The sequence below is a fragment of the Myodes glareolus genome, chromosome 9, assembly GCF_982192425.1.
Source record: "Myodes glareolus chromosome 9, mMyoGla1.1, whole genome shotgun sequence".
In the NCBI taxonomy this organism is placed as follows: domain Eukaryota; kingdom Metazoa; phylum Chordata; class Mammalia; order Rodentia; family Cricetidae; genus Myodes; species Myodes glareolus.
Window position 1 is genome coordinate 45354911 of NC_142034.1, and position 23646 is coordinate 45378556.

Consider the following 23646-nt stretch of genomic DNA (forward strand, 5'->3'; position numbering starts at 1 on the left):
GTTGTGGAACGTGAGGTGACTCTGGGGAGGATGATGTAGGGTGGTCCCCGGGCTCCGCCTCTCGCCGCCGCCGCCGTCTGCGTCCCGGCTGCCGCGCACTTGGCGCAAACTTACCGCGAGCGCCCGCAAAGCCACCCGCGCAGGCGCCCCGGGATCGCCGCTCGCCGCGCGCAACCGCAGTGACAGCCGGCGGCCTGGCTCCCGCGCAGCCGCGGTGATGGGGTACCCCACTGCGCGCAGCCGCGCTGGCATTCGTCTGGAGCGCAGAAGCGCCGCCTTTCTGCCGTGCGCCAGCGTACTGAGATAAAAGGGCGGGACCTGAGGCCTCGCTCAGGCGCCTGGGTAAGCGCATAGAGGTCATGGCGCAGCCGCAGGAACTTGAGAACGCTTCACCCATTGGTGTTTGTGTGCAGACCGTGGTCCCTCTTCCCGCGCAGGCGTGTTGGGTTGCCACCCTCCCGTCCCTTAACAACACACCCGCCTCACGCGCAGGCGTATTGTCACCCGGCGGCCTGCACAAGAAAGCGTCTCCTTTCGCCATTTTGTAGTGGGATTTGGGCTACCGTGCCCTTGGAGTCCTCAGTCACCAAGATGTAATGTATGGAGCCGGTATGCTGTCGGCGGCAGTAGTACTCATAGGGAAGCTGTAGTGGATTGTTTTGCTCGAGCGTCAGGTGTGGCTGGAGCAGGCAGCCATATTGGTAAAGGAAAAAAAAAAGCCATTGCGACAAAAAACGACGCTTTTGGTGGCAGTTTGGATGGCTGCTGTTTCCACTTAATTCTAACTCTCGACACTTATTTTTAGCACGAGCATCGCTGCCTTGCGCCGCGATGGAACCAAGGCTGGTTCAAGCTGCTTTTCTATCCTCTCTTAACCACTGTCCCTGAGAACCGCTCTTAAAGAGGAAGTCAAAAGCCCAAACAGTCCTTAATCCTGACAACGCCCAGCTACCTGCCTGGAGCGGACTTCAATCCCCAACTTGCAACGCGCTGTGTTCAAGGGTGAACGGGAACGCATTGCACCCTGGGAGTAAGAATCGCGATGGGTCTGATGAGTTGTGGGAGTTGTAGTTTCATATGTAAATGCTGCACTGTTCCGTAGGATACTGGGGAGGGGAGGGGAAGCCTGTTGAGAAGGGTACTGGGACTTGTAGTTTGAACTCCTTGTCTCACATTCTGGGCAGAGAGACTTCCTTCTCTCTTTGGGTGTCCGCTGTTATCCCTTGTTCTCGCTCTCCGATGTGGACAGATACTTCTGCCTAACTGCAGATGAAGCTGTTGAACTGGGATAAATGAACCACACTAGACGTTAATTAATATTGGTGACAGTACGACTGTATCCTGCCTTCTATTTTTCCCTCCCTCCCTCCCTCCCTTCCTCCATTCCTCCCTTCCGTCCCTCTCTCTTTTTTTCTTTCCAAAGATAGAGTCTCTGCAGCCCTAGCTGGCCTAGAACTCGCTATGCAGATCAGGTTAACCATGAACTCAAAGAAATACTTCTGCCTCTGCCTCCGGTCCCATTTCTGGGATTAACATGTGCTACTGTTGCTACTATGCCTGGCCCTTCTTAAACTTTTCTTCTTCTTCTTCTTTCTTTCTTTTTGGTTTATTGAGACAGAGTTTCAATGTGTAACAGCCCTGGTTGTCCTGGAATTCGCTCTGTAGACCAGGCTGGCCTCGAACTCAGAGGTCCGCCTGCCTTTGCCTACCGAGTGCTGGGATCAAAGGCATGTGCCGCCACCACCCGACACATCAATTCATTTTTTAAAAAAAGTTTTTTAGTTTTATTTTTATGTGCATTGGTGTTTTGCCTGGATGTATGTCTGTCTGTGTGAGGGTTCCAGATTGAACCCAGGTCCTTTGGAAGAGCAGCCAGTGCTTTTTTTTTAAAATTTATGTATTTATGTATTTTAACTGCAAGTACTCCTGCAGGTCAGAAGAGGGTATCAGATCTCATTACGGATTATTGTGAACCACCATGTGGGTGCAGGGAATTGAACTCAGGACCTCTGGAAGAGCAGTCAGTGCTCTTAACCGCTGAGCCATCTCTCCAGCCTCCACTTAACTTGTTTTTATGTTACACACATGATGTGTCGTAAAACACAGAGACTATTTGATTTAAACTCTATTCCCAGATACACAAGAGTGGAACAGTGATTTGCTTAGGTTTCTTAGTGAGTTTATATCAAACCTAAAAAGGGAACATTTCTTGATTCATAGGTCAGAATTTGTCCTCTACACCATGCTGTTGTCTCTGAGGAACTGTTGCTTCTCCTTTTAGGACAGTCAGGACTATAAATCAAAAAGGATATGGATAACTGTGTGAAGTTTTAGGTGTGGGGGTGGGGAGAGAGAGACTGTATTTCTCTGGTGCTCCTGTGTTGGTGCCTGGAAATAGTAAGGTCATGGGGAAGTGGAGAATGTCATGCAAATTGGCTGCTCTCTGACTTCTGTGGTCACCACAGCCAACAATAGATTAGTAGCTATAGGGCTGAGATGTGGCTCTCAGAGGAGAGGGCTGGGATAGGTTCCTTGAAGGAAGAGCTCAGGCTTTATGCCTCCTCCATGCCACATGACCTCAGAAGCTGGAGCCTCATATGCCCTCTCTCATTGGCTTCCTTCCTGCTGCCCAGAGCACAGCTGTGCTGCTGTGTCAGCCTGAAGGTATTACTGGGCACAGAAGTGAGCTGCTGGCACATGCCCAGTGAGCAAGGCTTCGCTTTGATCAACACATCCGTTGCAGCTGAAAACAGGAGCGGGCAGTGGGCTAATGAGGAAAATGAGAGTTGGCTCTGCTGACAGGTGCCAGAGGAACAAAAATCACTCCACACACCTTTCTTCTGAAGCCTGAAGGATGAGGTCAGTCCAGTAAGGGCAGGACTTGGGGCCACCTTGGAGAGTTCCAGCTCAGGGTGTTCAAGGGGACTCCAGGAAAGAGAGCAAAGCAGGTGGGATGCAGACGCCTCTAGAAGCGACCTCTTGTGGTCTATGTAGGAATTGCACTATGAATGACCGAACCCCCTGATTTGGGCAGCACAGAGACCTTGGAGGAATTTCTGGTCCACATCTTCCAGTTAAAGACTGTAGAAGCAGAAGGTACTGGTGGGTGCTGGTCTTCCTCTCAGGTGTTTTTGTCTTTTATCTTCCAAGTGCCTCCTGGGAAGATTCATCTCCGAAGGCTTTGGGGGCCATAGGGAATGGGCAAATCTAAGTATATCCTGGTCAGCCATCACTTCTTTAAAAAGCGTTTATTTGTTTGTTTATGGTTTTTTGAAATAGGGCTTCTCTGTATAACAGTCCTGGCTTTGTAAACCAGGTTGGTCTCAAATTCACAGAGATCTCCCTGATTCTGCTTCCCGAGTGCTGGGATTAAAAGTGTATACCACCATGACCAGTCTTTATTTTTAGTTTTTGGCTTTCTATAGATAAAATTTCTTTGTGTAGCCCTGACTGTCCTATAGACCAGGCTGGTCTTGAATTCAGAGATCTGCCTACCTCTGCCTCCCGAGTGCTCAGATTAAAGGCGTGCACCAACACCCAACTTCTTTTATGTTTTGAGATTATAATATAATTACATTATTTCTCCCTTCCTTTTCCTCCCTTCAACTCCCCTCATATACCCCTTCTTGCTCTTTTTCAAATTCATGACATCTTTTAAAATTAATTGTTGTCATATACATATGTGATCACACACACACACACATGCTTCTAAATGCATAAGTACAACGTGCTCAGTCTGTATACTGTCCCTTGTATGTATGTTTTCAGCACCACCTTAAAGAGCCTATGGACAGGGCCCTTGCCTATATCAGGTACCCCCAAGCCACCCTGTCCCTCCTACTCACAGTCTGGGTGTTTTCTGAGGACAAGCCAAGCTGGCCAGTTTATGTACAATGTTCAGTCTACGGTTCTGATTCCAGTCTCTCAAGTTTCACTTGGTAGAAGATGTGGAAGGAAAGATGCATCAGACTTTGGGCGTTGTCAGCAGTCCAGCAGTATTAAAAGGGGATTGGGACTGGGCCAATGTAGCTGTGGCAAAGAGGAGGAAATGAGGCATTGGGGTGGATGAGCACTTGAGTTCCTGAGCTCCCACATCCCTGTGGCATTAACCACTGGGGCCTCTCACTTCACCAGCCATCTGTAACACTAATGTCTTTGGGGCAGTGCCGCCTATTTAAATACATATACCATTTTTTTTTCTCATAAAATCTGGGGATGATTGATTGGTGGATCCAGCAGGTCTTCTCATGCCAAGATCCATATCACATTCATCTACCACCCTCTCCCCTCCAAGAAAGCACCGTTCACACTGCTTAATTTTTTTCCAAAAACACCATTTTAATAAGGAAACAACAGAAATAAAAGATTGTTCTCTGGCTGGAGCCCAGACCCCATATAATACATCATATGTACAAAGTGGCCTTCGGTCTGGACTGGGCTTCCTCCTGGGGATTTCTGACTTCAGTTCTGTGCCACATTCCTGGGTCCTTGGACTTCTACTCCTCTCCAGAATGTACCTACCCTCTCCTGGCATGCCATAACACAGTGGCAGGAAGGGGGAGCATCGTAAGTGGCTTAGAAGAGGGACTAGTGGGAAGGGGGGACACTTGTAACATCTAGATGAACATCAAGGAAGGTCTCTCCCCCCTCAGACTAAAGGGATGCCGGGGACAGTAGGGTATCCTGCTTTGGTGTGGAGCATGAGTGTCCAGTGAAGCCCAACCTGAGCTTGGGACAGAGTCCCTGAACCTTTTAGGATTCCTTAAAATCCTCACCTCCCCAGAACGGGGTCGAAGGCATAACTCCAATTCTGAGCCTTTAGAGAAGGACTAGAAACCTCCCTGAGGGGCTGGTATTGGCATGCCAGGACTACCAAGAGGTCACCATTGAGAACAACTTTGGCCACTGGTGATGGCCCTGTGAGGGGCACCCTGGTCCCATTTCCACTGCTGCAAATCAACTCTTCTGGAGTCCCCACATGCCAGGGCTGAATGGTGGCCATGTGTAGAAAGTGCCCTGCTCTGCCTGCGGCTTCAGGCCGGAGGGCCAGGGCATAAGAGAAGCGGGGGAGTGTTGGTTGGTGGAAATGTGCTCCAGTTAGGTTCTATCCAAGTCAGGTGCCCCCTGACTTGAACCCAAAGAAGGGCCCAAAGTAGGCAGTGGTGCCAAGAAAATAGGTCACTGTGGGCATTGCAGGCAGGGAAGGGCACAACTTCTTGAGGGAGTGGTGGTGTCTCTTCCCAGGTGGTATGTACAGGAGGTGAAGGGACAGCAGAGGGCCAGGAGCCCTGCCATTGGCCTGTGACACAGGGCTGCAAGTACATCCCCAGGCTGCTCCCTCCTAGATGGAAACTTCATATTCTCTCGTCTCCTGCAAAGGAAAGAGACTGCGGGGAGTTGGAAACTTGTAGAAGATTTGTACATTGTGGAAGGCCACAATCCACCTTCCCAAGGCAAAAAGAGGACTTGGCAGGACCCGCTGGCATACCTACCCAAGGGAGCAAGGACTTGAGTCCTGAAGCGGTATCTAGGCTAACATGGATACTTACTCCAGTCTCATAAGTTGGGTTGTCAAATGCTGACTCCACCGTGATGCGGTTATAGGGGCGAGGATGAGTTCGGGGAAGTTGCAGGGGACTTTTCCCCTGGAGCCTGTGAGGACAGAAGACCCCGTGAAGCAGGAGTGCAAGGCAGGCGTGGGTGTGTAGAACAGGAAGAGAAGCCAGACTCACCTGGAGAAGTAGAGGTACACGCCTCCCACCAGCAGCACCATGGCCACCAGTGGTAGGAAGATGGCAGCTGCCATGTGGGCAGCATCCAGGGCACTGGAGGTGGCAGGTGTCTTGGCAACTGAAAGCAAAGAGTGAGTGGGATTGGAGCTGATGTCCCTGTCTCTTGGAGCCTATGTCCCCTCCCTTCTCAAGGACATTCAGAGACCAGCTCCCATTAGCTGGCTAGGGTAGGGAAGAAGCTGAATGCCCTTCTGGGCCCAAACTGTTCTTTCTCTGCCTTCCATTTGTGGGAACCCACGGCCTGGGAGCTGTGAGAACCAAGTGCAGGGGGACCACATATCTGGCTCTCAAGCATGGGGACTCACCATCCAGGCTACGGCCGTTGTAGAACCCATTCAGAGAGGCTGGAACAAGAAGGGAGCACCAAGGGCAGTGGGTGAGCCTGATGGACCAAGCCACCAATGCAAGGAGCACAGAAGTGGGCTCGTCATGGGAGAGGAACTGACCAGGGAGAGCCCACTCCTGCTTTGTCATGATGATGTTAGATCAGAGACCGGGCAGAGACTGAGGGACAGGCAGGGGCATGGGCAGGTGCTTCTGATTCTCAACATGGAATTGCTTTACTACAACAGGTCTATGGTCCAGGTGGGGTTTTAAGGGGATAGTGGCGCTCACCAGCCCTACAGATGGGTGGGGGGTCACTCCAATGCGAGGGGTGTCCAGGCACACATTTGATGCTGGCCTGACCCTTCAGCACATAGCCAGGGGCACAGGAGAAGTGGATGGTGGCCCCTGCTGGGTGAAGCCGCTTCTCAGGACTGCGGGCACCATTCTCAGGGGCGCTGAGACCATGGCATGGCTTGAACTGTTCCACTGCAAGGTAGGCAGAGTCAGGTGCAAGTTTCAGATCCCCCTCCTTCTAAAGGGTCCCCTCCCACACACTCAGCACTTACAGAGACATTTGGGGGCCCTGTCGCTCCACTTGGGGCTGCCAGCCTGACGATCATGGCAGGTGAGGATGGCACTCCCCGTCAGCACAAAACCCTGGTCACAGATATACTGCACAGTTGCCCCCACAGGAAACTTGGGGCTGGATATGAGGCGTCGACTGTGTTCCACATCCCCTGGGTCATGGCAGGATGTCACTATGGATGGAGAGGGAAGCAGGAAAGCAAGGAAGGTTCAGCATCTGAGGGTCTAGCTCAATTGGTAAGAATGCTTTGGAAGCAGGCTTGAAACTCTGGATTTAGCGGACAGCACTATATAAACCTAGCCTGGTGGTGCATGCCTGTAATCCCAGTACTAAGAAAGTGGAGGCAGGAGGATCAGAAATTCAAAGTAATCCTCAGTTTCATAGACGCTTGAGGCCAGTCTGGGCTAAAGACACCATGGGGGTGGGACAAAAGAAAGGGCCTGTTGAGCCTGGTTTTCAAGTGTCACAGGTCAGCTAACACCAGGCTATACGGTTCTACTCTCATTTAGATGTCTGCGTCTTTCTTTTTAGGCAGCGCTAGAACCCAGGATGGCATGCATGCCAGATGGTCTTATACCATTGAGCTACATTCCCCCAGCCTTTTTTAAAAAAAAAAAAAATATTATGTATACCATGTTCTGTCTGCATGTATGCCTGAAGGCCAGAAGAGGGCACCAGATCTCATTACATGGTTGTGATCCACCATGTAGTTGCTGGGAATTGAACTCAGGAACTCTGGAAGAACAGCCAGTGCTCTTAACAACGGAGCCATCTCTCCAGACCCTTGTTTTTGTTTTTGTCTTTTGCTGCTGTTGTTGTTTTATGTTTGTGTGGAGTTTATGTGTACTGCATACATGTAGATGCCCACCAAGGCTAGAAGGTGTTGGATCCCCAGGAACTGACTATAGGAGGCTGTGAGCTGCTTGGTATGAGTGCTGGGAACCAAACCTGGGTCTTCTGCAAGAGCAGTAAGTGCTCTTAGTCACTCAGCCACCCCCACTCCACCTTTTGGGGGGGGAAACAAATCCCTCACGCTATACCTTCAAATTCCTGATCCTCCTGCCTCAGCTTTCTAAATGCTGAGATTCCAGGCATGTGACACACCGTGCCTGACTGTGCCCCCCATTCTGCTGATGCGTCCTTTTCCCACTCATCAAGGTCAGCAAAGCCGTGCATTTGAGACAACAAGCACTGCCTGGGTCTCTGGAAGTCCTGTGGCAAAGGATCATCTCCATTTCACAGACGGGGAAACTGGGGGACAAGTTAGAAGAACACGAATGCCAGCAGAAACAGGACCAGTGCTAGATTTTCTCTCAGAACAGAGGAGTCAGGGTGGGAGGGACCACGGGGACAGGGGCACTCACCCCTCTGGCATGAGGGCAGGTCCTCACTCCAGCTCAGGTCCCACTGGCACATGAGAATACTGGATCCTACCACCTGGTAGCCAGGGTAGCACTGGTAGGTGACCACTGTACCATGCACCAGCTCAGGCTGTGACGGGCTCTTCCAGCCATTGGGGATCTCAGGTAGCTCCGGACATGTGTCATTGCGGGGCACCTCTGGGGACACAGAAGCAGGGAGATGCAGCCCCTTGACCAGTACCAAGGTGACTGTGCTAGTGCCAACTCCGGGGTCTCTTTGTTTCCCGCAGATTATCCTGGGCCTAGACTGGCTGGGAAAGTCTCAGTGACTCATCCTGCTTTCTCAAGCCCCACCCCCTTGCCCATCCCCTGAGATCCCTGAGTGTCCAAGATTCCAGGATTGTCACCATGGCTTTGACTCTACTCTCAGCAGCACTGGGCCAGTCCCTCAGGCCTGAGAGATGGGTAAAGGAGGGTGGGGGAAATCACTTCTGTCAGAAAGGAAGGCACCAGCCCTTTTCTGTAATTCCTGTCTTTGTTAGGAAGTTCTTCTTGCTGCCTCCCCAAATCTCCCCTGCTCTAACCAAAGGCTTCTGGGGATGCCTGGTGCCTTCCCGGGTTTTGTTCATCAGATAGGGCATCCAGGCTCCTTGTTGCCCTGTGCTCTTGGACTTGCCGTGATTTGGGATCTACAGTCCAAGTCAGGCAGAGCCGAGCTCACCAAAGAAGTGGATGACAAATCCCTGCTGGTAGCCCAGCGCCGAAGTCCCAGGGTCTGACTGGAACTGGATGGTGACATCAGCCATGGAGGTAAAGAGCTTGAAGTGGCCACGGGGCCCTGAGTACTGGCCCAGGACCCGGGCCGTCAGGTCATCCCCATCGTAGAAGGTCAGTACGTCCCCAGAGCCTATGCGCAGCCTGTAGAGGAGGAGGATCAGGGCAGGACAGGCTGGGGGAAGGGCCCAAGGTGGGCTGGACAAGAGGCGTCCCCAGCCTCAGGAGCCGGCTTGCCTGACCCGAGGCACTCACACTCGGATGTCCAGCATGATGCGCTTGTCCTCCTCCACATGCACACCCCAGATGCAGTCCTGCCCCCGGCCATACGGCTCCGGCCAGTTTGGAGAGAGCACCACGCCTGCAGAGTCTGTGATCTCCCCGCTGCACACGGCTGCAAGGAAGGGGAGGCCGGGGAGGCCCATTCTCTCCAATGCGGTGTCCTAGGGCTGCCACCTGCCCACAAAAGTGCCACTCCCTGCTAGGAGTCCCCACCTCCTCCTCCCTCAAGGAGAAATATCAATCACGCACAACAGGGCCCTTGGCCCTTGGCTCTGTGGCTGGCTCCTAGGTACCCACCCTGCTTGCTGCCTTGGCAGACCCACCCACCAGTGCCTGCTGACCTCGGCAGGCTGGCTCTGTCTCATTCCACTGGGGGTCGTGGAGGTCAACACACTCAATGATGATGGAACCCTGCTCCAGGGTGTAGCCAGGGTCACAGCTGAACTCCACGGTGGTACCCACAGGATAGGAGGGCGCGCTGCTGCTGAAGTTGCCATATTTGACAAAGGGCTCATAGCAGTGGCCCTGCTGAAATGCTGTGAACCACAGGGCCCAGTCCAGCTCAGCCTCCATGGGGTAGGCCAGAGGACAGGCGTTCTACCACTTCCCTCCTCAGGGCCTTTCTTTCTCAGCGCAAAAGTGTATCCTGGGCTTGGAATCGGAGGCAGGGGAACAGGGCACCCAACCCTATTTTGGTCAGGATGCCATCTTGAATCACCACTATATTCTTGTTGGCTCGCTGGCACTTAGTATACAGAAGGTACTCAATACATTTTGATGAGTTAATGAGCATATGCATGTATGTGTGGGTCTAGAGTACCTCTTACAGCAGTCCCCCCCCCCCCACCGCCAAGTGTTGAGGCCTGTTTTGCCTTTTTAAAACTTGGAGAATTCATTCTCTTGGGTAGAACTCTATGGTTGAGGCAAGGGGCTCCTGCAAGGATAGGATGAGAATCTTGGGCCAGAGGGAAGGGCATGGAGCAGGTGCGAAATGTGGAAGGAATGACAGAATGCAGTTAGAGAGGGGAAGGACGTGGGAGAGAGAGCCTAGCACTGGTAAGGTTCCAGCAGGCTCACCCTCATAGCGCAGGGCCATGCCTGCTGCCGCCCCGCTGCTATCAGTACTGAACTCCACAAAGAAGTATCTGCCGGAGCTGAGCAGGCCTTCAATGGGTAGGTACTCCACCTCATAGGAATCGTACACTGGCGGGGCCTCCACGTTGTTTCCATTGCGGATGATGAGCCTGGGCCAGAAGAGTGACAGCTGTGTGTCTGGTATCCCCGCCGCCCCCAACAAGGTATTGCCAGGTCAGGCACTCCCATCTTGCCAGGAGAGCCCCTCACCTGTCGTCATCTTCTGCCAAGGAGACCTTCTCAAAATGCAGGTGTAGTCGCTGGCTCTCAGGCGCCTCTAGCAACCAGTGGCAGGTGAGGTTGTTGCTATAGTTGCCCGGGAAGCCGGGAGAGACAATGCGGCCAGTGGTGGCATTTCGAATCACTCCTCCACAAGCAGCTGTGGATGGCAATGGGCCTATACTGGTCTCTGCCCTTGTTCTAAGCAGCCTCCAAGCCCTCTTCCCCACCTAGCCCTGTGCCCTCACCATGGGCCCTAGGGACTTTTGCCTGGATGTCATCTTTGCTGTGGTGGCTCTGAGAGCCCATCTTGTAGTCCTGACTCTTCAGCTGCAAAGAGCCCAAACTTCAGCCCATCTCTGAGGTTTCATGTGCAACTTTCTTGACAGTGAGCACGTCTGTTGCTGCCTGGCTGCGTGGCAGTGGCAAGCGCCCTCTACCGACCTCTTCAAGAGGCCAACTGATTCCGCCAGGCTGACTTCAGTAGCTGCTTATCCAAGACTGACTTTCTTGGACCTAGCTGATACTTTTATGCCACTCTGTCCTCCCCACACCGCTTCCTCCTTTTCTCTTGCCCTTCCTTCCTCTTTTGTTAACCTCAGGTAGGCCAGGCTGTCCTTCAACTCAGTATGAAATAGATGATAACCCTGATCCTCATGCCTCCGTCTCTCAAGTACTAAGATTATAGGCGTATGCCATTATACATGGCTTCTTCCTCTTTCATTCCTTTTTCTTTCTTTCTTTCTTTCTTTCTTTCTTTCTTTCTTTCTTTCTCTCTCTCTCTCTCTTTCTTTCTTTCTTCTTTCTTTCCTCCCTCCCTCCCTCCCTCCCTCCCTCTCTCTCTCTCTCTCTTTCTTTCTTTCTTCTTTCTTTCCTCCCTCCCTCCCTCCCTCCCTCTCTCTCTCTCTCTCTTTCTTTCTTTCTTCTTTCTTTCCTCCCTCCCTCCCTCTCTCTCTCTCTCTCTCTCTCTCTCTCTCTCTCTTTCTTTCTTTCTTTTTGACAGGGTCTCACCTTGTAGTCCTGGCCTGGAACTTGCTATGTGGTCAGGCTATCCTTAAACTCAAAGGTCCACCTACCTCTGCCTCCTGAGTGCTGGATTTAAAAGTATATGCCACCAGACCTAATTGTTTGTTTTTAAAACAGGGTCTCCCTATGTAGCCTAGGCTAGTTTGGGACTTGCAGTCCTCTTGCTTAGCCCCTAGAAGGCTGCAATGACAAACATGTCCCCATGCCTGGTTACTGTTGTAAAACTAATTTTCTGACTTGTCTTGACAGGCCTCAGATTTGAACCCCAGAACACAAAACAAAACAACAAGAACAAAAAAGCAGCTATCTGTTTGGGTTTGTCCTTAACTAGGACCCTTTCAGTACAGAGACCCTGTCTTTTCATATCAGGCTTGAGCTGGTTTTCCATGCTGGGTGAACAAAGTGAATGCATGAATATAGAGCGGAGACAGGGCCAATATGCCTTGGCAGGCTGTTAGCCACAGGTGGCCTCAGATACCTTCTGCAGTGGCTCTCCAAGACTAACAACACTCTCATTCCTTGACTGACTGCTAAGGACTCTCAAACTGACCTCTCTGGCCTGGGATTACCTTTTCTTCCCCAAGGAAAGACTGAGCTGCTTGTCTGGGCCCAACAGTGAGGGCTTCTGGGCCATTCCAGCACAGAACTCACAGAAGGTGAGGGGGGCCAAGAAGCGGGCCTGAAGCAGGAAGCTGGTTCCAAGCATTTCTGGTTATTCCCAGGCACACAGCTCTGCTCTCAGAGGCTGGACTACAGACAGACACACGGCTCTGCTCTTGGAGACCAAACTACAGACAGACACACGGCTCTGCTCTCGGAGGCCGAACTACAGACAGACACACGGCTCTGCTCTCGGAGGCCGGACTACAGACAGACACACGGCTCTGCTCTCGGAGGCCGGACTACAGACAGACACACGGCTCTGCTCTCGGAGGCCGGACTACAGACAGACACACGGCTCTGCTCTCGGAGGCCGGACTACAGACAGACACACGGCTCTGCTCTCGGAGGCCGGACTACAGACAGACACACGGCTCTGCTCTCGGAGGCCAGACTACCATTGCCATACAAAGCACCGTTTCCTCAAAAGGTTGCAGACAACAGACGAGTAGAGTCTAGATATTGGGGCAGAATGAGTCTTGTCTCGCCTTCTCTACAGAGGCGCAGTCTAACTTTCTGCTTGGCCTTCTACTCAAACGCCACCCCATTGACTTGGAATCACTCAGTGGTTCTCTATGGCCCTTGAGATGCTGTTCAAGCTCATGGTGACTGGGATTCTCTCCTTTCCTTTTCAGGCTTCCTCCTTGAAACCTTCAGGCATACCTTACTACATCATTCTGCTTCTGCACGCCTTCACACAGAATCCACCAAAACCGCCCTGAGCTAATGATTCTGGCAGCCCTGCAGGCCATCTCTGTGGGAATCCTTCCAGGTCTCCTCCATTTGGAACTGGCCTCTCTTGCCCACATACAGAGCCCACTGAGATCACCCCATCCAGTGTTGTCCACACTAAACCACTCCCCAGCCTCCCCACTAGATGGTGCTCTTTGAAGGCAAGAGACCATGTCTGACTCAGGGACCAGCACTAGGAAGAATACGAAAGGAAATAAAGTTCCAAAGTCCAAGGCTCTTCCCCTCCAAAAAGATAAAAAGCACATGGTATCTGTCATGTGACAAACCCAACACTACCTCCACGAGCCTTCTGGGTTTGTAGTCATCTCAAGCCTTCCAGGAACCAGACTGGCATCCCTGTACACTCAGCCTGGCTCTCTGATCAGTGTCTCTGAACTTCTCTCCATTCCCAAAGCGACTACCCCAGTTCAAATCCTCTCTACAGGATGGCCTCCCGGTCCCTAGACAACCACTACCGGCTCTCCGGAGCAGTTCTGACTTCCTTCCCTTGCTCCTCAAAAGACTCAGTGCTGTGCACCTAGTGTCTTGGACCGACAGTCCACGTCCTTGGTACTGTCTGCTCCACCTGGCTGTCTTCTATGCTGTAAACACCCTCTCCTCTGTGCCCCTCCATCATAGCTTACATTGTTCCCTGCATAGCAATGCCAAACATTCAGGGCCACCTCCTCCAGGAACTATCTCAGCACCAACTGGGAATGAATGGCTGGTTTTTCCTCAGATCAGTTCAACTCTCACCCTTTGACAAGGTCTAACTTTGTAGCTCAAACTGACCTAGAACTTAAAATCTTCCTGTCTCAGCCTCTTAGGTGCCGGGATTTCAGTCGTGACTACCATGCCAGACACTTTATGACTCTTCCTTGGTACTTTTTACTCCCTGCTTAAGAATTAGTGATCTATGCTCCTGGTTTATTTGTTATTTTAAAAGTCCTATATATAATGTAAGAGTGTGTCTGAGTGTAGGCTTAGACATACAAGGGCAGTGCTTGTGGAGGCCAGAAGGGAGCGTTGGATCCCCAAACTGGAGTTACAGGCAATTGCGAGCTGCCTGATTGTGTGCTAGGAATGGAACTCAGGTCCTCTACAAGAGCAGCATGCAGTCTTAACTACTGAACCACCTCCCCAGCATCTTTAGGTCCCTTCTTCTTTCCGCCTTCCCTGGAAATGTGGGGCTCTGAGGATAGAAGCCCTTCTTGGCCCCACACACCTTCTATGAAATCTGCTGGAATGGCCCAGAAGCCCTCACTGTTGGGCCCAGACAAGCAGCTCAGCCTTTTCTTGGGGAAGAAAAGGTAATCTCAGGCCAGAGGGGTCAGTTGGAGAGTTCCTTAGCAATCAGTCAATGAATGGCAGTGTTGTGATGTCTGGAGAGCCACTGCAGAAGGTATCTGAGGCCACCTGTGGCTAGCAATCTGCCAAGACATGAATCATCCCTGATTGGTCCTGTTTTCTCTCTACATTCATCTTGCTCAGCCAACATGGAAAACCAACTCTGAGCCCAACCTGCGATGCTGACATGACGGAGAATAAATGTAGGTTGGTTCAATACCGCCGAGATGTGCAACCATATACTGACTTCCTTATAGGAAATAAGTGAAATTCCGGACAGCAATGGCGATCCGAGATGACCCCCACTTTACTCCTCAGCTTGGCACCAAGCCTTCTCTGTGGGGACCCACTCACCAATGCAGACCGGCTCTTGGGAATCCCAAAAGGGCTGGGTGGCATTGAGACAGGTGAGGAACTTGGCACCCTTTAGCTGGTAACCAGTGGCACAGTGGAAGCGGGCGCTGCCCCCTGGGTGGAGGCTGGTGACAGTCACATCTCCATAAGCTGGACGCCGAGGAAAGTGGCAGCTCAGGAGATAGGCTATAAAGAGAATGGGTGGCAGTGAGGAGGGGCAGGGCCCGCAGAGCCTGCTCTGGGTGTCTCTGGGCTCAGAGGAAGCATTGGAAGTTCCACAGAAGTGTCCCATTTCCAGGAACACGTTGGGCAGCCTGCCTAAGCTTTCTCTGTGGAGGTTCTTTCCACTACTTCCCCACGCCACCCCGACCAGTCAAGGACTTTTAAAGACAATGGGAGGATATGAGAAAGTCCCACTCACCTTCTTGGAAATTGGAGATGGGATTAGCGTTTCTGGGAAACTTGGCTGCCTTGGAGTTGTTATACCATATATGCCCACACAGCGGCAGCAAATCTCATAAAATTGCCTGGCATACCCCAACTCTTAGGCTAAGCCCCAGAAATAGCTTATTAATGGGAGTCTCTAAGAAGTAGGGGAGACGTGAAGAGAAGGCTTGACTATGTCTCTGTGAGCCTCGTGTGACTAGGAAAGGGGGTGCTTCTGGAGAGATGAGGTTCCAGAGCCGAGTCTGTGCCTTGTGCGACTAGGAAAAGGGATTTGCCTCTGGAGAGATGAGGTTCCAGAGCCTGAGTTGACCGCGACTCAGTTTTGAGGCTTCCCACACCCGCCTTATTCTTAGTGACTGTGTGACAATGAGAAGAGAGTTTTGCGGGTATGACCACTAAGAGGCTGGCTGTGATTGGCAGTGGTAGAGGGCGATGCCTAGAAGATGGGTTCCGGGTTTGGCTAAACCAGGACTCCCTGACTTTAAATGCAGACTCCACTACTTGTGCCGCCTTGGGCAAGTTACCTCTCTGCTCCGTGCCTTGGTTCCTTTGTTTAATCAGTGATCTCAAGTACTGCATCCAAGGCTGGGGAGGTTAAATGAGAGGCCGTATGTGCAGTGCCTGGCACAAAGCGCACAATTAACACCCCAGCCGACTGGCAATGTTTGCAGTCAAGAGTCCCGACAGATTCTCACATTTGCTGTACTTCCCAGCTCCTAAAACACCTTCTCGCCCTTCGCATTTAGTACCTATAATATCCATGGAAGAAAGGTGAGGTAGGGGCTGTTAATCCATTTTAAGGTAAGGAAAGCTGAGGTCTGGAGAGACTGAGGTTCAGAGGGCCTGTGTACCCTCGTCATACTGCAAGTGTATGGTAGGGTGGGGATTGGAGTTCCTCAGTGCCCCCTGCTTCCTACCTGACCCCAGTCAGAGGTCAGAGAAACCTGACAGTTACAGACAAGGCAGGCCTTGGAGGTTGTTCAGCAGGTCATTTCCTCCCCGCTAGACTAGGATAGGGAGAACTCTACCCAGGGTAGAGGGATGAGAGGCTGATGTCCTGCGAGCTATAGGCCAGGTCAGACTCAGCACTTCCCTGTGCATCCTAGCACAGTCAGGGAAGGGAGTGGGCTGGGATGATGTGAAAGCAGGAGGCTGGTGGCTTTGAGAGGCGCCCCCAGACTCCATAATGGGTAAGTGCCACTTCCCAAGATGAGCTTCCTCCTATTGCCATGACAACCAACTGTTCCCAGGGAGTCTGCACCACCACAATCTGTTGAGTTATTTTCTTGCTGGCGGCTGTTTCTGGAGCCAAGTCCAGTGCCAGGAATGCTAGGATGGAGGAGGGAGGGGTCTATCAGGCACTCTGCCTCTGCCTCCACCCAGCCTGGGACTGGGCCAGAGGAATCTATCCCGCCACAAGGCCTATGGCCGCAAGGCCTGTGTGGAAGCTCCTAATTGTGACCTCCTTCATCGACTTGGACAATGTGCATGCACAGACGTGGCTCTGGGCCCTCACTGACTCTCCCTTTCTCCAGTCCAGGAGAAGTGCCTGTGAGCACACGCTCCCCCTGTTCCCATCTCTGGGATCAGGGCTAATTACAGCCTATAATTAGGGGAATTACACTCATTAAGGAAAGAGCTGATCATTGACAAAAACTGGGCAGAGGAGGGGGGGCTTCTGGGACAAAGAGCAGGAGTGGGCCAGTTCTCCAAGTCTCTCCTAGGGATCTGCTCCCTGGTGCCCGGCCTCCAGCCCCATTGCATTCTGCCACTTTTGTCTGGCCACACAAAGAGGGGACTGTAGTTTTGAGCAAAGGAATTTGCAGCAAGAGAAAAGGTTACTGTGGCATGAAATTATGCCTGCTGCCGAGGAGGATTGATGAGCCATTAGGGAGAATGAAGGGGCCGCCCAGGCAGTCATCCCTGCCCGGGGCGGGGCTTTGCCTCTGCTGAGGGCCTGAACAACCGCTGCCCACCATTAGGATCCCTGCTGTCACACCGGGCTGCTCCTCTAGTTCGGGTGACAAAGCCTTGGCAAGGTGAGTAGGCAGGGTCCACGCATCCCTAGCTCCAGAGTGCTTGGCCATCCATCAGCTCTTCCCCCCTGCGGGTCTGCAGAAGTGGTCCAGGCCAAATGCAAGACAATGCCTTGATTGTTCCTACCAATTATTTCCCTATTAGCCCTCCAGGATCTGAATTAAAGTTAACCTGTGCAAAGGATGGAACTGACTTCCTGTCCGGGGTGGGCGGTGGGGGACGGGCAGGAAGGACCCCTGTGGAGAAGCAGCAGCTTTGCCTCCCTCCTTCATCCTGCAAAGGGTAAAATACTAGTTTCCTTAATGGAGGATATACTAAGCACTTTTCGTTTAACTTGAACCACCAGAGCTACACAGAGAAACCCTGTCTTGAAAAACAAAACAAAACAAAAGAAAAATACCAAAAAAAATTATAGAGTAAAAAAAAATAGAGTAATTTCCAATTAAATACTTTTAATTATTATTATTTTCACTTTTGTTTGTCCTGAAACTTACTCTGTAGACCAGGCAGGCCTGCAGACCTACTTCTGCCTGCAGAGTGCTGGGATTAAAGGTGTGAGACACCACGTCTGGCTATTTTTTTTTTCTTTTTAAAATTTTGAGGTAGAGTCTTACTGCATAGCCTGGCTAGCCTGGAGCTTATAACACTCGGAGATCTACCTCCCTCAGCCTCTCTAATGCTGGCATTGAAGGTGTGCACCACCATGCTCAATGCCAGTGGCTAGTCTTGATTCTCTATATACTGTGGAATTGTCTTATTTATTAAAATTACAAAAAGGGCCATAGAGACGGCCAGATGCAAAGGCCCTGCTGCCAAACCTGATGACCTGAGCTTCATCCCCGGGACCCACGTGGTAAAAGGAGAAGGAGAGCTCTGATTTCCACAAATTGCCCTCACATAAAGTAAACAAATAAATGCATTAAATGCATAAAATTTTAAAAATTAAAAGTGACAACTAGTGCACTAAAAAGGAATAGAGGGAGAAAAAAGTCAGAGAAATCAAAGGACCAGCTCAAAGTCCGCAACTAGCAAGAAGCCTGTTCCCTCAGCCAGTGCATGGCCCATTTCATCACGCCCCCCCCCTCTTCTTTCCTGAGGCATTTTGAATTGCCACATAGGGCATAGGCTGCATCCCAGGTGGGTGAGGAAAGCCAGTCTGGTTAGCTAAAGACCTCCAGATGGTCATTGTCAAGTCCCTTCAGCTCCTTCCCGACCTAGACTGTAATAACAGGAGACCCACTAGGAGAGCGGCCAGTCTTGGCTGGCTCCTCTCTGTGGCTCAGGCCTTACCTTGGTAGTGGAAATGGAAAGTGCCAGGCCCAATAGGTGGTGGAAGGCTCTGGAACCTCAGGGCTGCTTGGTGGGTGGGGCTGCGGATGACTTGGCCCCGTAGCAGGAAAGACTGGTTAGCCAGGGGCAATGGGTCAGACCCCCCCAGGCCCTCTACTGTTATGGTCTCCCCTTCCTGAAGGCTGATGTTCTCTACCTGCAGTTGGGTGGGAGAGAACAGACAACGCTATCAGGACTTCTCGTCCCTGAGTCCTGCTGACATCACCCATCAGGGTCACACGTGAGCCTCTTGTACACTGGGCCCCGAGGCCCTGTAGTCAGTCTACTTTGATTCCAGCTTCCCCGGGTCACTCCTGTTGTATGCTGCGCACACTCCTCACGTCCAGCCGGCCTTGTGCGCCACCTCATGTCTCACGTCCATTCGGTCAGTCTGTCAGATGGACTGCAGATCTGTGAACTCGACTTCGTCGCTACTGCCACCTCCCTAGCTCATCCCTGCCATTACTCACCTAGATCACCAAAGCCAGCCTCCCTGCCCTGAGGACTTAACCCATCCCTCCCTTCACATCTATATTTCCTGAACTGAAGCCATTAATAGTCTCAGTCCCTGTTGCTCATCCTGAGGCTTTCTTGTTTAAATCACCCAGTATTTTTCCATTGAGTCTATGAAGCCAGCCTCTCTGACTGACCCTATAGGTTCTGCCAAACATGGCTCCTTCTGGCCCCTCATCTTGGCCTTGTTTCATGCCATGATACCTGCTCTGATTACTTCATTTGATTGGCAGAGGCCACTTTGAACTATTATGTTCTTCAGGCCCTTAATCAGTGATCATGCCTCTGGGAACCATGCTTCCATTCAAGGATCAGACAACCACAGACTCCAACCAGAGGGGAAAGGCGCTGTGGCTTGGGAGAAGGAGCACTGGACTGGGAGTCTAGAAATAGAGGGACTCACTCATCCTCACCCCATGTTCCTGGACAAGGACACTAGTTGCGCTTCATTTAATTTTTTATTATTTTTAATTGAGTCTCATTATGTGGCAAAGGCCAGCATCAAATTCGTGATCCTCCTGCCTCAGCCTCTTGAGTGCTGGGACTACGAGTGCGTGCCACCACACCTGGCAGGGCTTTGCTACTCAAAATATGGCCCCTAGATCAGCAGCGCCACATCACATGGGCACTTCTAAGAACAGAATCAGGGCTGGGAATGTAGCTCAGTTGGTAGGGTGCTTGCTTAGCGTACAAGCAGCTCTGGGTTTAATACTGAGTGCTATATAAACTATGTGTGATGGTATATGCCCATAATCTCAGCACATGGAAGGTGGATATAGGCAATTCAGAAGTTTAAGGTCAGCCTTGGTTACATAGCAAGTTGAATACCACCCCCCACGGGGGTGGGTAAAGAAAAGAAATGGGGCGACCCTTGGACTCCACTTTAGATCCATGAACTCATACTCTGGATTTGAATGAGGTACTCGAGCAATGGAAACGGATCTGTAAGCTCTACGTTCTGTAGCTCGTTCCTCTGATTGAATGGTTTAAATGTTGGGCTTTCAAGAGTTAACCACCGGCTCTGGTTAAGTGGCACCCACTGAGTCACCAAACCCTTTCCGATTTTATCTCCCAGCCATCTCAGACGCTCCTCCTTCTCCTCCTTTTGTCCCCTGTTTCTGAGAATGGCCTCTGACCACATCCGATCCTTCCTACCCCCAACTCATTCTGCCCCAGGTCGGACCTCTTCTCCCTTCCATTCCAACCCCATCGGTAGCTTCAGGGTGCTCAGAGGCAAGGATAAAACTGGCCACTTGCAAGCAGCTCCAGAGGCTTTCCCAGTCTCAGCTCCCTGCTGCGCAGCCACAAAAGTGCGTCCTGCTTCCTGCCCTCTTGGAGTTAGCACAGGAATTACCGCCCCTTTTCCTACCTTGCGAGGCAGGCCTTCCTCAGTTTCCCACACCAAACCATCAATGGCTCTTCTCCAGGCTTTCCATCAGACGACCCTCTCCTCATCTACATACTTAAGCCTTGTATTCAGGATATGCTCTTCATAGGCCAGTTTTAGCAGGGAGGGGTGGAATAAAGGTATGTGGGCCCCTGCAGGCTTGGCCCTCACAAGTGTGTCTCTATGACATGTTGAGCCCAATCAGGTTCAAGGAGATGGGTGCTACCAGGCTTAGAGGGACTTCTCTGGCTGTGGATGAGGACTGACATGTTCTGGGAACTAAGGTGGGGAGGGGGGCGAGCATCCGGGAGAAGAAGAAGTTTCCAGCCCCGGAAGAAAAATATCAGGTGGGGCTGGGCGGGGGGGTTTGAAGAGAAGGCTCAAAGCAGGATGCTAGGGGCAAAAGCGCCTCCTCTGTACCAGGAGCTCCCCGCCCAGGCACATTTGGGTGGCGGCTGCCTGACCATCTGTTGGGGACATCCCTCAGGGAATCCCTAGCAGGCGGAGGCTGGATGAGGTCCCTTCAAACTTGGAGATTGTGTGATGCTGGAGTTGGGAAAACAAGCCTCACACACGTGGAATCTGTAATTATCGAGAGATGCCAGGCAGCATGCAATTCTGCCTTAAGTGGCACTGAATGCAGGCAGCAGGGATCCTCGAGGGGAGAGCGGGAGAGCGGAGGGCTTGGCGGTTCTCAGATCAGCATGGTGCAGGTGGATCTCAGAGTGCCTTTAAGAGCTTGGGTGTAGGAGGAGGCAGAGGTATTGAAATCAAGGAGACATTTCTTCCTAGTTTCTCAGAGATTCATATCTCTGACTTAACTTCTAACTTCCTGCACCTGATCTTGTTCTGGTGGCAGATGCACCAACGATGACCGTTCAAAGAGCATCTACAGTGTGTCAAGATGGTAAAAGAGTCTCAGAGAGGTTAAGGAACTTTGAAAAGGGCACACAGCTATTAAGAAGCAGAATCTTGCCTTGCTGGAGGCACAAGGCAGTTTCGTTCCCCTCCCAGACTCCTGGGGCTATCACCTGCAGAAATAGACTTCTAGACATCTTTATTCCCAGGCTCTAGGGCCCCAGGTTTAGCAGGGAGGTGGATTTTGGCTTGGCCTGCCCTGGCCTTTTCAAGATGTTGGGATTTGAGTTCCCATGAGCCATCCTTTCTCTGGCAATCTGTATAGCTTGGGAAATTGAGAGCTGAGATCTCTGCACCCCCCTTTTGGGCCCAGAAGGGGGTGGGTGTCTAGCTCCCAGCTCAGCCTGAGGGTGAGGACTGGGATGTGGCTCCCTCTGCATCCCAGGGATAGCTGTGCCGTGTGGATCCTCTGGGTTCTGAGGATCCACTTGCAGGCCTGCTGCAGAAGCTGGGAGGTAATTTGTCACTTGTTGGAGGGCCAGGCTGACAGGGGCCAGACAGGGCTGGGTGTTGGACAAGGGGGGAGATGAAGTCTTGGTGTAATTTGCAGGCATCTGAAGAGTCGGGGAGGCAGATTGAAATGTCAGCTCTGCTCATGAGGGCTGTCTTCTCACACCCCATCCAATGACAGGAGGGGCCCTGGGAGCCAGGCAGCGGGAGCCAGAAGCAGAGAGAGCTTGGAGGACAATTCCCATAGGACCCTGGGCTGTCCAACACTACCCTGCCTCTGGAAGACCAGGAAGATGTTCAAGGAGAAAAACATAGTCATTTTGAGGGGGGGCTGGTTCTTCCTGGATGAAAGGAAGGGAGGGCTCAGGTTGCCTTCAGCAGCCCCAAGGTCATGTGTCTAGTCAGTAGCCTCTGACAGACACACATTGCAGTAAGGCAAGTAAGATGATTGCTGTCGTTGTTTTAGTGGACACCAGGGTGAGCCTGTGTGTCACTCCCCCAGATTCTGGCTACTCCCACCTCGCAGAGGCCCCATCTTGTGGCTACCAGAAAGCAAGGCCAAGGTCTGAGGGACCATTGTGCAGCTGAGCGTAGGGAAGAGTGTCCTGACTCAGTGTTAGGGATTGATCTAGTTTAACTTTTTATGGAGGGAGAAACTGAGGTCCAGAGAAGGTCAGGGGCTTAGCCAATCACTGAGAATTGGGCTATGGAAGGCAGAACGAGACTCCAAGTTTCTTAAGATCTGGTACTTCTCTATAATATCTGTTATGTGTGTGTCGGGGTGTGTGTGTGGGGTTAGGGTTTGCTTTAGGGATGGGATGAAGGACCTAAATCAGGGAGTCAGACTTTCCAGTTACTCTCATTACCCTCAGATGGCCCTGCCAGTCAGGAAATAAGAAATTGCCCAGAACCACCACTCCAACCCATCACACATCCCTGATGCTTGCAACAGGGCTGGTCCTGACCTGGCTCAGCAGGGTAGGGTGTTCTGCCCATCGAATTGACAGCTGGACTGAGGAAGCTGTGTGCCAATGGGGCCTCCTGGACCTGAGGGCAGGGACCGTGGGCAGCTGTGCCCGGGCTCCAGATGGTACAGAGAGCAGCCAAGCCAAGACAGAGGCTGGCAGCAGGAAAGCTCTTAGAAGGCCAAATGGCCTTTGAGGCAGGCACCAGGCCCAGAACTGCCCAGAGTACTCACGAGAGACTGGCAACCCAGGGAGGGCACAGGACCCTTGTGAGTCACAGGGCTCATGTCCTCTGAACTGAGAGGTTTCTCTGGATCTTTCAGGAAAGAGTCCATCCCAATGCCCAATACTCAGCTGCAGCAAGTCCGCCTCCTTAGACTATGGAGGGACCTGACCTGGCCTCCTCCTGGCTCAGAGCCCCAGAGGGCATAGAGGGCTACAGCATCATGGAGAAAGGGGCAGGCGTGCAGTGCAACAGACTACGGAGGCCCGTCACAGCCCAAACTGGGAGAAATCGACTTTCAGAGATTCTGGTGCACCTTAAGCAAAACAACAAAAGGCAGACCAGAGTCGGATAGATGTTGCCTCAGCTGGAACCTGGCTGACCTGCTCCGAAGTGTGGTTTGTGGGTACTTCATGTCATCTTTTCCCTGGCTCCTCACGTCCCTCTTGGGGCTCCAACTCCCATACGCTCTGGTGAACTAGGAGTACACGGGGGTTACTCACAGTTGAGTTCCACCCCTGACCCTCATCTGCTGCCTATACAATGACAGTTCTTTCTCAAAACGTCCCGGGAAGTCTCGAGGGGCCAAGCTTGTCACATCTGTGCCTTCCCAGCCCAGGCAGTGGTTGCTGGCATGTCACCCTACAGGCTTCCAAATGGGTGTGTTTACTTCTAGAAAACCCTTCCAGGTTGAGGAGGAACCCAGATTCCATGGCTCTTCTGTGCCCCAGTCCCTCCTGCCCTGAGCATCCTATGGCCATTGCTTATAATTTCCCCCCTCCT

At 52.0% G+C, this 23646-nt stretch overlaps 1 protein-coding gene across 2 annotated transcripts in view; it reads right to left on the bottom strand.

Annotated features, from left to right (window-relative positions):
- Positions 1–4313: 4313 nt before the first annotated feature.
- Sez6 (seizure related 6 homolog) overlaps positions 4314–23646 on the bottom strand; it is a 46035-nt gene continuing 26702 nt past the window's right edge. Inside the window, exons 4-17 of one of the 2 annotated variants that reach the window (XM_085695398.2) lie at positions 18369–18564; positions 14595–14780; positions 10467–10635; positions 10200–10366; positions 9464–9658; positions 9096–9234; positions 8788–8984; positions 8070–8264; positions 6686–6877; positions 6408–6605; positions 6098–6136; positions 5733–5850; positions 5550–5652; positions 4314–5371 (exon numbers count right to left, since the gene is read on the bottom strand). In XM_085695398.2, coding sequence (XP_085551524.2) covers positions 5342–5371; positions 5550–5652; positions 5733–5850; positions 6098–6136; positions 6408–6605; positions 6686–6877; positions 8070–8264; positions 8788–8984; positions 9096–9234; positions 9464–9658; positions 10200–10366; positions 10467–10635; positions 14595–14780; positions 18369–18564 — 2124 coding nt within the window. In that variant the 3' untranslated portion in view covers positions 4314–5341. Of the gene's footprint in view, positions 5388–5549; positions 5653–5732; positions 5851–6097; positions 6137–6407; positions 6606–6685; positions 6878–8069; positions 8265–8787; positions 8985–9095; positions 9235–9463; positions 9659–10199; positions 10367–10466; positions 10636–14594; positions 14781–18368; positions 18565–23646 lie in introns of both variants that reach the window. The other variant, XM_085695397.2, reaches the window with a different exon arrangement.